This window comes from Nymphaea colorata, chromosome 7, assembly GCF_008831285.2.
Source record: "Nymphaea colorata isolate Beijing-Zhang1983 chromosome 7, ASM883128v2, whole genome shotgun sequence".
NCBI classification, from domain to species: Eukaryota; Viridiplantae; Streptophyta; class Magnoliopsida; order Nymphaeales; family Nymphaeaceae; genus Nymphaea; species Nymphaea colorata.
This window is the reverse complement of record NC_045144.1, coordinates 21,045,118-21,059,071: the sequence shown is the minus strand read 5'-3', so window position 1 is coordinate 21,059,071 and position 13,954 is coordinate 21,045,118. Positions and strand designations below refer to the sequence as shown.

The 13,954-nt window shown below is 38.1% G+C and overlaps 3 protein-coding genes across 3 annotated transcripts; 1 reads left to right on the top strand and 2 right to left on the bottom strand.

Annotated features, from left to right (window-relative positions):
• Positions 1–1,411: 1,411 nt before the first annotated feature.
• Positions 1,412–1,873, bottom strand: LOC116257207 (uncharacterized). Its single transcript, XM_031633818.1, has one exon. It carries the CDS (start codon positions 1,871–1,873, stop codon positions 1,412–1,414), a length of 462 nt encoding a protein of 153 aa, XP_031489678.1.
• A 1,908-nt stretch (positions 1,874–3,781) lies between these two features.
• On the bottom strand, positions 3,782–4,408 carry LOC116257206 (uncharacterized). The gene has a single exon (XM_031633817.1). The coding sequence runs from the start codon at positions 4,406–4,408 to the stop codon at positions 3,782–3,784; it is 627 nt and encodes a 208-aa protein (XP_031489677.1).
• A 1,518-nt stretch (positions 4,409–5,926) lies between these two features.
• On the top strand, positions 5,927–6,631 carry LOC116257205 (uncharacterized). Its single transcript, XM_031633816.1, has one exon. It carries the CDS (start codon positions 5,927–5,929, stop codon positions 6,629–6,631), a length of 705 nt encoding a protein of 234 aa, XP_031489676.1.
• The last annotated feature ends 7,323 nt before the right edge of the window (positions 6,632–13,954 follow it).

Genomic DNA, 13,954 nt, shown 5'->3' with positions numbered 1-13,954 from the left:
TTATATATTTTCTTTCTCGAGCTTAACTGAGTTTAACCGAGTCGAACCCACTTAACTCGAGATCGACTTGTTTAGGTTATCGAGTTCATTTCATATCTCAAACTCGACTCATTTAATAAACAAGTTGAGTTCAAGTCAAGTTTATCGAACAAGCTCGAGTCAAGCTTGACTCGTTGAACAGCCCTACTTGAGGCGGAGGGTGTGGAGAGTTTGCAAAGAGAGGAGGCACAGTCCAGGCAGAGGGTGCGGAGGGTTTTAGCGGAGAAACTATCTGCTTGTCTCCAACTAGTGGAGAGTTTCAGAGGTGAAGGAGGGCGGCAGATGGTTTGTGGAGGGAAGGCAGCAGACGAGAGGTGAGGTTGGGTGATGCTGATGCGAGAAGAAGAAGCCAAGGTTTTTTTTTTTTTTTTGTAAACTTTTTTTTACCCCTTGGGGTGAGATTTAACTGTCAAAAAAAAATTTTTGAAAACCAAACGATTGGTAAATTTTTTTCATCCCACGTTTGATGGGAAAATTTTTTTTAAATTTGAATATTGGAAAAGAAATTTGCTGTTTCTTACATTACAATTCTGCGAAATTCAAGATATGCATAACTTGTCACATTTGAAGAATTTATATGGAATCATTTTACTGAAAATTATCTACACTTTAATTCGTTTTGAAAAATCATTTGATCTGTACCGAAAAAGAAAAATCTATGAGTCTTCTTCCAAGAAAATTCAATCAAAGAACCATGATGGAAGCATCGATCATATTGGAACAGATTCATCTCAGCATATTCTGCAAGATCCATTGGGATGAATATAAGATTGTCTCTGTTATTCCCATTCCTGCGTATATATGAATGCTTTAGTTCTCCAATTTCCCAGCAAGAACAAAGATAAGGATGCAATCACTGGAATATCTTCGATCGTGAAAGAGAGAATGAAGTCACGAACACAATGTCTAAGATGCGAACAATAGAGAGAGAGATGATCGTGTGCCCATATATATATAATATATATATATATATATATATATATATATATATATATATATATATATATATATATATATATATATATATATATATATATATATATATATATATATATATATATATATATATAGCATAGAGAGAGAGAGAAAAAAAAAGGTTGTGGGACTTTTTGCCTAAAATGGGAGCGAGGTGTGGTAGTTGCAGGCCAGGAATCAAAACAGGAAAAGATTCAGAAAAAAATATATAGATGGAGTTCAGGCAAATTTGAACTAAAATAAAATGTTGGCGTATATTTGCATTGTCAATATAGAACAGGGATGAAAAATTGTTCATCAACATATGAAATATTACATATCTGATAAAATGTTGATTTACATCTTTAATCAACAAACATGAACGAAGAAGAAAAGTAGTAAAAATGCATGAAATCTGTCAATAATCATCAGTCGGCAACTCATGGCGACAGACAGGGCAAGAATGGGCTCGTCGAAGCCATGCCAAGATGCAGCCTTCATGAAATTCATGGGAGCAAGGCATTCTAGCCAGGAAGTCTCCTCTACCAACTTCAGCCTGGCAAACCACGCACGTATTCTGGCCATTCTCCTCCGCCTTCTTCCTCACCAAGGCATCTACGGACGCCTTCGACGCTGGGGCCGGCACCGCCTCGTAAGCAAACAGAGCATCGCCGGCGGCCAACTCATCCAAATCGTCGGCAAGATCCATCTCCTCCTGAGCGTCGGTCATATCTTCGGTTGGATCCTCCAAATCGCCGTCAACATCTTCCCGCACTTCCTCTGAGTGATAAGTGACGGTGGTAGTCAATGATACCATCTGAACCTCGCCGGGACTCAACGCCGCCCGGCCACTTCCCAGCTGCAGGATCAAGTCGCACATCTCTCTTGCAAGACTGCGAGTTAACGAGCTAACTGTCGTCCTCAACATCTCTCTCTCTCTCGCTCTCCCTCTCTGATCTTCTGCAGATTGGAAGTACTCGAGCTGCGGTGCTTAAGCAATTGATCTATGAAGAGATATATAAAGCAACAAGCACGAAGATCTGGAAACTCATGCCGCTTGATTTATCTCCATTCTCGGTTAATTCAATATTTTTTAATAGATATATGTGTAGAATCTGGAACTCGAAACTCATGCCGCTTGCTTTATCTCCATTCTTGATTAATTCAATATTTTTTAATAGATATATGTGTAGAAGCTGGAAATATATAGAGATATATATCTAAATCCAGATGGCAACAACCGTTTACGTGGATAGGATTCGGATGCAGCTTAGACTTGTAGGTGAATATATATATCTCTCTAAATCGTAAGCAGATCTAAATCTGAGATAGTTGTCTTTAGTTATCAGATTGAAATTGCTTCAGCCGTCCCAACTGTTCATTTATTTTCAAACTTATCTACTGGACGCACCATTTTTTATTTTGCAGTTTTCTCATTTGTTTTCACAAAATTTTTTTATGGAATTGGAACACATAAATGTATGTTCTAACTGTAGGATATATATCATCTTAGTACGCTCACTACTAATTAAATGGAAATTGACATTTGAAGAATTTACATGGAATCATTTTATTGAATTGAGCTTGACCCACATAAATTTTAGCTAATGACATTGACTGAATGCGTGCAATTGGGTTCTCCATCTCATCATCATGTTCTTCTTCTTCTTATGTTCTCGTATGGCTACAGATCAGGCTGAGCCGGGGCCAAGCCGATCCAAATCGTCAGCTTAATTCGTTGAGTCGGCTAGGAATTGTCTAAATCTAGACTGTTTAATTTAGCATCAATTTTAACTATTAAACAACATCATTAAGACATGAACTAAGTCTTTTTGTTAAAAATAAATGAATCTAGTACTCATGTATGTTGCTTATCAGTTATTATTTTGTAATACTGTTCATAAGTTATAGTTTTTTTAATCATATTGACTTAATGTTTACTTAGATATCTTCAACTTCCTCACAGAACTGTTTTTGCCATAATCTCAAACGCTCTGCGTACCACACATACCGCGGCAAGGATCGGTATCAGTAATGGCTTCGTTTTTATGCCATCCACAAGATCAAAGGTATACAAAAAATATATATATCACCATGAAATCATATTTTTAATTACCATAAAACAAAAATCTAGTAGTGATCACTTCGATTTACATTAAGTTAAATTCAAGATTAACCATGAGAAAGTTATCAATGGCAGAACTGGTTTTTCAAAACACTCGGTAATTAAGATCCACGGGATGACCGTTTAGTTTGTCTGTGTGAAGCCAACAATCGTGAGCTTTTTGCCGGTAAACACATGAACGCAACCCCTGCAAGCTAGAATCCACTTGAACATATAAAAGGCGGATTCATTTCGATTTGTTAGAAGGATGGGAAAAATCTAAACTGACTCATTTTCAATCCTTGTTAGATCTAATTATCTGTGCATCAAATGGACGTGTTGAAACCATTTGCAGGTGAGAGGGAGTTTAAATTTCCACTGCTGTGTTTGCAGCAAATGTAAATGAATCTTCATGTTCAAATCCATGGATCCCGGCCAGAGCCGAGTCTTTCTTTAATTTTCCAGCTTCCATATATAATTAATATCTAAGATCCACCATGAACAAACTAGTATTTATAATAGATTTCCAGGCAAAAATTGTATTACTTGAAAAACCTGCATCTTACACATAGAATAAGGTTTAAAATGTTCATACATCAGATGAATCAATGATTCGTATCAGAAAAAAACGTAGGTCATGAGCCCAATGAACATGGGTATAACCTAAATACATTGGTGAGTACATCAATCGGTCGGCAACCGGAACCTACAGAGCGGACAGGAGTGGGCTCGTTCGAGCCAACCAACGATGCATTTCTCATGGAACTCGTGGTCGCAGGGCATGGCGGCCAAGCTCCCTTCCTTGCCGAACTCGTCCTGGCAGATGACGCAGACCTTCTTTGCTAGCGGATCATCGCCATTACCATCCATGGCCGCTCTCTTTCTCTTCAACGAATGCACCGACGACTTCGATGCTGGAACCGTCCTTGTGGGCTCGGACGCTTCCAGACCGTCACCGGCGTCCTGGCCGGGCAAAACCTGGGAGAGCTGCAGAATGAAGGTGAGCTGGATGGGCTCACCGTCTGGAATATGCCGTGCACGGATGCGAACCGCTTCTTGGATGCTGCCGCACAGTTCCGACGCATGGCTCTGCATGTGTGCGGCAGTTGCAGCCGGCCTGCCGGCGCACAGTCGCCGTCCGATGTGATCCCAAATGGAATCTACCGTGTCAAAGCAGCAATAGCACATGGTGGTACGATGAGTCTCTGCCCCTAAGAGCACAAACATCCTTATTCCGTCATGCTCCGCACGTCTCTGCTCGTCATACAGCTCCACCACCAGCGTCAGCTCCACTTTCCTCATTTCTGCCATCCTTCTCCTTCTTCTTCTTCAAGATGAGGTTAGAAAAAGAAGCGGTAAACAAGATGAGGTTAGAAAAGAAGCGGTGCTTATTTACCCATTAATGAACGAACAGATACATATATATAGCAAGCGGCACAGAGCAGAAGTCTAGAGGCATATTGTTCGAGTTTATCTCCATTCTTGATGAACCCATTTTGTGATTGGTACAAGAACTGAATAGAATTTGAATCCACCGACACCAATTCAGATCTGAGTCTGAGTACAGGCTCCTTAGTAGATCGGTAGTTTATGACGGTTGCCTCCGATAATTATCTGAACATAATGCAATATCTAACCGATAAGTATTTGTCGGATCGTAGTCAAACATCGGACTTGGACCTAGATTTGGTTAGGAATCTGCTCGTGGAATTTGAATCTGATACCAGATCTGACTAAATGGATATCAAATTTAATCCATAATCAGATATATCCACTCCATTTACATCTCTAATTAGATTGGCTGCAAAACAAACCGCCCGCTGGCTGATATAGGATTGAAAAGTAAAGTTATTATTATTATTATAAACTATTTAATAATGCCCGTCAAAGGAAAATCCATTACATTGTTTGGTCAGTGGAGAATTCCTTGTCATTAGGAGAAAAGTTATCCCATTGCCGAATAATAAATTTCTGCATATTTCTCACTTAATTTGGAGAAGACATTACCATAGACTTTATTTATATAAGCTTTCTTCCTGCCTTATGTAGATAAGCCTATCTTCAACTCTTATCAGAAGAAGAATGCCAAAGAAAATCCAAGTGCCACAATAAGCCAAACAAAAATATTCAATATAATACGTTAACGGTTAACGGTAGTTTTGTGTAAAAATAGCATATATATCCTAGCATGAAGTAAAATGATTCCATGTAAATTCTTCAAATGTCATTTTCCGTTTAATTAGTAGTGAGCGTACTAAGATGATATATATCCTACAGTTAGAACATACATTCATGTGTTCCAATTCCATATATAAAATTTGTGAAAACAAATGAGAAAACTTCAAAATTAAAAATGGTGCGGCCAGTAGATAAGTTTTAAAAAAATTTGGACAATTAGGACGGCTGAGGCAATTTCAATCTGATAACTAAGGACACCAATCTCAGATTTAGATCCGCTTACGATTTAGAGAGATACATATATATTCGCCTACAAGTCTAAGCTGCATCCGAATCCTATCCAAGTAAACGGTTGTTGCCATCTGGATTTAGATATATATCTATATAGTTCCAGCTTCTACACATATATCTATGAAAAAATATTGAATTAAACAAGAATGGAGATAAATCAAGCGGCATGGGTTTCCTGTTCCAGCTTCTTCGTTGTTGTTGCTTTACATATCTCTTCATAGATCAATTGCTTAAGCAACGCAGGAGAGGGGGAGCGAGAGTGAGAGAGAGATGTTGAGAACGATAGTTAGCTCGTCAACTCGAAGTTTCACGGTGGCGACACCGGAACCAAGAACTGCACATCACGAGACGGCTTCAGCAATGGTGCATCTGCATTTCCAGACAAGGTTCTGTTCAGAAGCCGGAGGAGCTGAAGGTGGTGGTGAAGAAGGAGGTTCAACGGAGACTCCGGCTGTTCATAGTCTCCGCTTGTTCACGAGTTCCGTCATCGTGAACCGCAGCAGCTTGCGGACACGAGAGGATATCACGGAGCACGTCCGGCGACACTTCTCCGATCACCAGTGCGGGTGGCTTCTCGATTGGGCCGACCATGTTGCAATTGAGATGTTCGACTTGATCCTGCAGCCGGGAGATGGCCGGGCTGCGTTGAGTCCCGGCGAGGTTCAGACGGTATCGCTGACTACCACCGTTACTTATCACTCAGTGGAATTCCCGGAAGATGTTGACGGCGATTTGGAGGATCCGACCGAAGACATGACCGAAGCTCAGGAGGAGATGGATCTTGCCGACGATTTGGAGGTGTTGGCCGCCCGCGATGCTCTGTTTGCTTACGAGGCGGTGCCGGCCCCAGCGTCAAAGGGGTCCGTAGATGCCTTGGAGAGGAAGAAGGCGGAGGAAAATGGCCAGAATACGTGCGTGGTTTGCCAGGATGAAGTTGGTAGAGGAGACTGCCTGGCTAGAATGCCTTGCTCCCATGAATTTCATGAAGGCTGCAACCTGGCATGGCTTCGACGAGCCCATTCTTGCCCTGTCTGTCGCCATGAGTTGCCGAGTGATGATTACTGACAGATTTCATGCATTTTTACTACTTCTTTTCTTCTTCGTTCATGTTTGTTGATTAAAGATGTAAATCAACATTTTATCAGATATATAATATTTCATACGTTGATGAACAATTTTTTATCCTTGTTCTATATTGACAATGCAAATATATAGCAACATTTTATTTTAGTTCAAATTTGCCTGGCCTGCAACTACCACACCTCGGCTCCCACTTTAGGCAAAAAGTCCCTCAACCTTCTCTCTCTCTCTCTCTCTCTCGTGTTCGCATCTTCCACCTTGTGTTGGTGACTTCATTCTCTCTTTCACGATCGACGATACATGCACCTCTGTGCACTCTCATTCAAGTGGGCATCTTGGGATTATTCCAGTGATTGCATTCGTATCTTTGTTCTCGCTGGGAAATTGGAGAACTAAAGCATTCATATATACCCAGGAAAACGAATAACAGAGCCAATTTTGTATTAATCTCAATGGATCTTGCAGAATATGCTGAGATGAATCGGTTCCAATATGATCGATGTTCCTATCGTGGTTCGTTGATTGAATTTTCTTGGAAGAAGACTCGTGGATTTTTCTTTTTCAGTTCAGATCAAATGATTTTCCAAAACAAATTAATGTGTTGATAATTTTCAGTAAAATGATTCCATATAAATTCTTCATTGTCGTCATTGGAGTACCAGAATGCACCATCAAGCCTCTTAACAACATCACTAGGCTTGAAATTTTCTGTAAACTATGACAACTCAAGTCAAGCAGAACCCAACTATAATATGGCAAAGTCAAATTTTCTAGTTTTATATATGTAAAGTTGTAAACATGCTGTCCATGTACACTAATATGGACATTCATAATATACTTTTACAAGTGCATTTCTCAAACACTGTCTGATTGATTTATGTGCTTAGTGTATGGGAGCTGTTCTTCTTGATTTGCTTTTTGATCAATGGATGGCAAGTCATGAAGTATTTGGAACAAATCACAGTATGCTTAGCCGTTCTATTTCTTATTACACAATGAATGAGTATAGCACAGTTGTAGCCTCAGGTACTTTATTTGACTTATAAGTTAGTTCTTGGCTTACAAGAGACATTTTATTAGATAGCTTCTTCTAAATTAAAGCGCTCACTTAAAGTTGTTAAAACTTGGCCAAGTGACTTAGTTGGACCCGCCAGTCATCAGCAACATGGAAGTACGGAACAGGTGCAGCTCACTATGAAAACCGAGACATGATGAATGTGCTTCTATAAAATGCCAGACCTTGTCTCATAACCCATCAAGGATGCCCTTAATTATAACTTAACAAAATGAGCTAACAGAGTGAATGCCCTTAAATATTGTCACCTGAAACAGATTATTGACCACTTCGTAATGAGAACAAATTTACCTGGTTTTGAAGAACAAATACTGAGCCACAGCTTGTCCAACCCTTTCAAGGCATCATATGAAGTAAATTTGTTCTGAATACTGAAGTGTAATCTTTCATCTGAATCTCAAACCGAGACACGGACGTAAATTTCCTTTTACCAACTAAATTCTTAAAAAAGATTTTCATCTGTATGCCCATATAAATTATCTTATGAGTACTCTTCTTGTGGCATCATTCAATTTTTTTGTGGATAATTGGCACGCCTTTAATTAGTTGGTTAAAATTTAAAAATCATATATTTCTTAGTAATAATCTATGATACTTCCAGTCACACTTTTTATGTTTAACCATCTAATAACCTTAACAACATTAAGCATTGGGTCCTACCCACATATATATTTATTAAATTATATGCATGAAAAGTATAAAATTTATCCGTGTGAACATTTTGGTTGTGAGATGATTCATCATAACTTCAAATTAACACATGATTCATTTACTCATGGAATAAAAAATGAAGAAAATGCACAAGTGTCATGGGATAGAGTAAACTTTGAGCTTGAGAATGCAAGTTCAAGTCTCCATGGCAGGCTAGTTGCTAATCAATAGAGAGGTCGATTTAGGTGTCTTGTAGGGACAATTTTTACTCTGTACCACTTTTGCCCTTATAGAGGATACAAGTCGTAGGGGCATTTTAGTCAATCAAATAATTTCACAAATACAAGCTTTATTTTAATTACAATATTTTTTTGGGTGAGTAGGAGGTTCATTCAATTGTCCGGAAGAAGTTCAAATGTTCCTTTTTATTTTATGTGACTTTGAGGTCTTGAGCTACACCCACTGTTTTGAACTACATACCTACTATTAACAATGTTTTAACCCGGCCAACTATACACTATGCCCCTTGAAACATTTAAATTACAATTATTATAAGTCACCAAATAAAAAGAATTTTCATTATTCAAAAGGTGAAACTAATAATTGAAGATATAATAAATGCAAAAGATTTCATTACATTATTGAATCAAACAAATTCACATTAATGAAGTATAACTTAGGGAGGTCCAAAGGGAACCATCACTCTAATGAAATCAACTTGTTGTTATAACATGAGAGAAAACAGCCCAAGGGCAAATTTTCTTTGTTCCCAAACCCAAAAAAGATAGGAGAGAGGGACCAACATTCCAACCACTTGTCACATGCATAGCCTCCCATTTGTTCGCCAGTCTTACACGGCGAGTTCCTATTGGTTGTCCTGAGACGTCAAGGCACCATTAAGCGACATTAAAAAATTTGATGTGGGAAGGAGGTTGTTTGCTATGGACCGGCATTAGGAGGGCACTTGGAGCCCCATGAGCATGTGTGCCATAAAAGAGGTTGTTCATTTCAAGGCTTTTTATGAAAGCCCATAATGCATAAATTGGTTTCTAGGGCACATATTTATTAGAGATTATTTAGTAATAAAAAGATTTTTGTGAGTGTTTTATGAATCTTGTCTCAATTTTTAGAGCAAATTCATAAATCACTTGGACATATATTTATGAATCTAACCTAAAGATTGGTTAGATTTATGAAATACTCATGAAGAGTCTTATTGACAAACGACCCTTAGCGAACCCACCAATACCATGCTTGCAAGTTGAAGAGGAAATAGGTGGTAGAGAAAATTATTATAGAATATTACAAAAAGCTACTCAAGGAACTAACAATTAACGAATGGAAGCCTTCCTGTGTGGATTCTCACAACAATTTTTAAATGTTTTTTTCCCAACAATTTCGATCAAGGTGACATGTTTATTATTTAACCATCGATTTTTAAGATTTTAAAGTCAATACTAGTTTTGAGAAATAACATGAAAATTGTGTAGCTATTGGATGAAGTTTACAAAATGCGTAGTGATTTGTTAATTTCGAGCAACTTTTTTTTTTAATGTTTAAAATATTAAATCAAGGGTTTTTAGATGGCAGGATTGCAAAGCCAGATTTTTCATCAATGGGACATTTGTGTAAGTGACACAACTTTGGTGTGGGCACTTGGTATAAATTTAAAGTCATTATAATGAATTTTGATGGGCTGGTGTGGGCAGTGGCCCACCCCAGCCAACAAGTACCTCCCCTAATGATGGTCAACACTTAAGAGGTGTTTGATAGATTCAAAATTGAGATATAAAGTGATTGGAAATCATTGAAAAGCTTAGATTCACAGAGTTAAAGGTTTGATATCACTCCCATCCAATCTAAGAAAGATTTATGCTGGGAGTCTCATACTAAATAGATCTTAGATCTACCTCGGATCTAAGATCTGAAGTTATCAATCACAACCATATTAAAAATTATTGTTAATAATTTTGTTTTTCATCTTGGAGTTACACGTGGCATGATTGGATTGGCCCGCCTTAAGATTTAGTTGACATTTGGAAGCGAGATCCAGTGGCATAGAAAGTCATTAATAATGAAATCTTGAGCATGAAGCGCGCATCCTGACTGTGACACGTGTCATTGCAAACACCATAATCAACAACTGGCTTCAGATTGAGGCAAGACATCCAACCTTGGGCTTTAGTTGCCACGTGGCAGCCAACAGAGATCGTATACATGATTTAGTTAGGATCATTATATATTAAAAATTAATCACTTTCAGGTGAGCAAGATTTGGTCGAAGCCTCCACTCAACCTTTCATTCCTCAAGATACAACGCATGTGTCGGTGCTTCAAGATGCCATTTCTGTTACTCTTCAACTTGCGTGTCAGTAGTTTCTTGTTTGTAGCATAAAGAGTTGGTCCTCAGTAAATCGTGTTTTATTAAGTTTAGTGCGTATTTTCCGTGGCGTGATTCAATTGATCGACTTTATAATAAAAATTGTGCTGGAAATCCATGTCTGGTTAATATTATTCAAAGTACCTCTTCCTATGTCATGTCTAATGTGTGACAACACTTAAAAATTAAAACTATTTTAGTTGATAAGGTTTTCACAAGCATTTGAGGTGAAATTGTTGGACAACGACAACGAATGAAAAGCAAGTTCAAAAAAGAACAACGAAGGAAGGACCCATCACTTCTTGATGTTGTTGTTATAATAATCGGACAACACCGATGCCGTTTAAACGATGACTAGTTCCAATCTCTCCTCAGCCACTGACAGATACTTCCATTTCGGATCAATTATGTCCGGGCCCCACGAATCACAAATGTACCCATTCTCCTTTTTGGATCCACTGGCTCTCTCAGTAAACAATATCATTTTCAAGGATCTCTTTTTTTTTCTCTCAAACAATATCATGTGTAAGGGGATGTTCAGTTTGCTATTTGGTTGAAGCGCCGTTGTTCGTTTGCGGCTGAGTGACTGTGCCGCTCCGCCTTTCTTTTCTATCTTATTTTTCTGTGCATTGTATTGTATATTTCTTCTTCATGATTTTGTTTTTGCGGTTTATTTTTTGTGGATTGTTTTTGTACTCAGAGAACTTCTTGTATTAAAATTTTGTTATATATTTCCATTTTATCGGCTCTTTCTCTCATTTTCTCTCTAGGTTTACCTGTATTGCATATCAAGATCCCTTTACTGACTGACAAGAGTCTTATTTTCCGACCATTTTAATATGATTTCCAGTAAAAATTTGAATCTGGATTCGGATGTGTTCTTAAATGAACCTATGTTCGATCAGAGATCAATATTATAAGCAATATTCAAATTGTTGGCTGTGGTAATAGCCGTATCATATTCGAATGTTTCCATTGACGACTGTAGAGTGAATTTATTTTTTCTTTTTCTTTCTTTACTTATTGGCAGAAACTTAATTTGAATAAAATTACGATAAAACGGTTCAAATGACAACCCCTAATTCAAAGTTCTCCCTTCTTCATATCACTTGAAACTAGTCACCAAAGATCCGTTTTCTTTCTTTTTTTTTTTAAAAAAAAGCGCTGAAAAAAAAAGTCAGCCGAAAAAGGTAAATAATACTGTTATTTTGAAAAAAAAACGTCAAAATGAACAAACGTGAATATGTCGGTAAGATTATTTCATATATTTTGCATCAACCTATCATTAACATCATATTGGTGAAGTTAGATTAAAAAAAAAAAATTGAATTATATTTGAAAGGTCTACCTCTCTCTCTATATATATATATATATATATATATATATATATATATATATATATATATATATATATATATATATATATATATATATATATATATATATATATATATATTATCATATAACTTTTCCAATGAAATTACTTGTGATAAATGATAGGTTGTCTAATCATATGCACCACACAACCTATAAGTTTGTTTGGGGCTTGTGCACAAACACTGGATGAGGATAGAGGGGAAGAGAGTTTACTATTTGTGGGTGCATTTGTCCCACCACTCAATAATTGATAGGAGCCTAGCTCCAATACTCGGCTTCGTGTCTGAATTTGGATTGGACATGTGAACCCTCTTTCCCTCCCTCTCCCTGCAACCTCCCCAAGAACTGACCCATCAGGTACTGAGGCGTGCATCACCCACAGACCTCAGAGGACATATAAAGCAAAAACACAAACCAAAGAGGAAGAAAGAGAGAACAGGGCAGCACAAGGGCGTCATGCAACCAGTGATTATCAAGAGAGTGGGCAGAAAATATAGTGAGAGCGGATACCCATGGCGTCAGCACTCGACAGCCTCCAACCGGGTAGACCAACGAGTCAAGGAGAGGCCTGCTGCAGGCTGCTGCCCCTCCTTTTTAGGGCGCTGCCATTGTCGCTCTTGGTTGAGTAAAGGTGGCAGAAGACGGCTTGTTGTTGAGGGAGATTGGGGTTACATTTGGAGCCCAGCGCTTTGAAGGTTTACGAAGTTTTTCCCTCTCCAAGGGCGCGTTTCGGAAGCAGGAAACTTTTTCTTTTTACTCAAGAGAAGAAAATTGCAACAGGATACTTGCTCTCCCGTTTCAATGTTTTTCAGATGTTTTGAGTTTGTTTCTCTTGCATACATGCTTCCGTCCGTACATTATATATATATATATATATATATATATATATATATATATATATATATATATATATAAAGGCAAAGTGAATAACATTTTAATGTTTTTAAAGTCACCCAAACATTTAATCAAACCATTTAATTCATCACAATGAACAGTTAAGACAAAATAAAAAGAACAAGTATTTTTTTTCGTGAGAGCCACCCAACCCTCTAATGAGAGCTGTTCAATCCAACATGAAAAAAGTGATTGACATTTTTTTTCATTTAATATTAATTTATACATTTTTTTTCTCTTAACTACGAATGACTTCAATTAAATGGCTGTGTTATTTTAGGTGATTTATACTCTATAATCAATTGTATGTTTAACATAATTTAAATCTTAACATTTCATTGCGAGTTTTTTTTTTTTTACTTTGTAAATGTGTCAAAGTATAAAACCTATTAATCAAGTATTTCCGGGTGAAGGAGATGAGTAAGAATAAAACCTCAACCCCATCAAGGTTTGAATTCACAAAAAAATGATCACTATATATATATGGAAGGGAGGGAGATGAGCTTCTTGGCGAGCAAGGAGGGCTCCTTCTTCCTTCAGGAGTCCAAGCATGCTGCGGCTCGTCTCGCTCAGAGACTCCCCTCTCCTCCTTCTCCGTCGTCCTCCCCACCAGCTTCCTCCTCCGTGGCGGCCGCCGACGTCCTCCCTGAGGTCCTTCGCCACTCCCTCCCGTTGAGGACCGATCGGTCGTCCTCGCTTTCCACACTCTCCGCCTACTCCAAATGGTCTCTCTCTATTCATCGGATCCTTCTTCTCAACGTTCGGATGCTGGTTTCGTCACCTTGCCGCCGGTTACTTTTGGCCTGAAAAGGTTGAGAGCTTTTCTTGAGTTGACTTGACATGGCTCTTAGGCTTTTTTTATCGTCTTTCTCGTTGGTTTAATTTAATGAAGAGTTATTGTGATCACCTTGCGGTTTTACGCTGGAGTTTC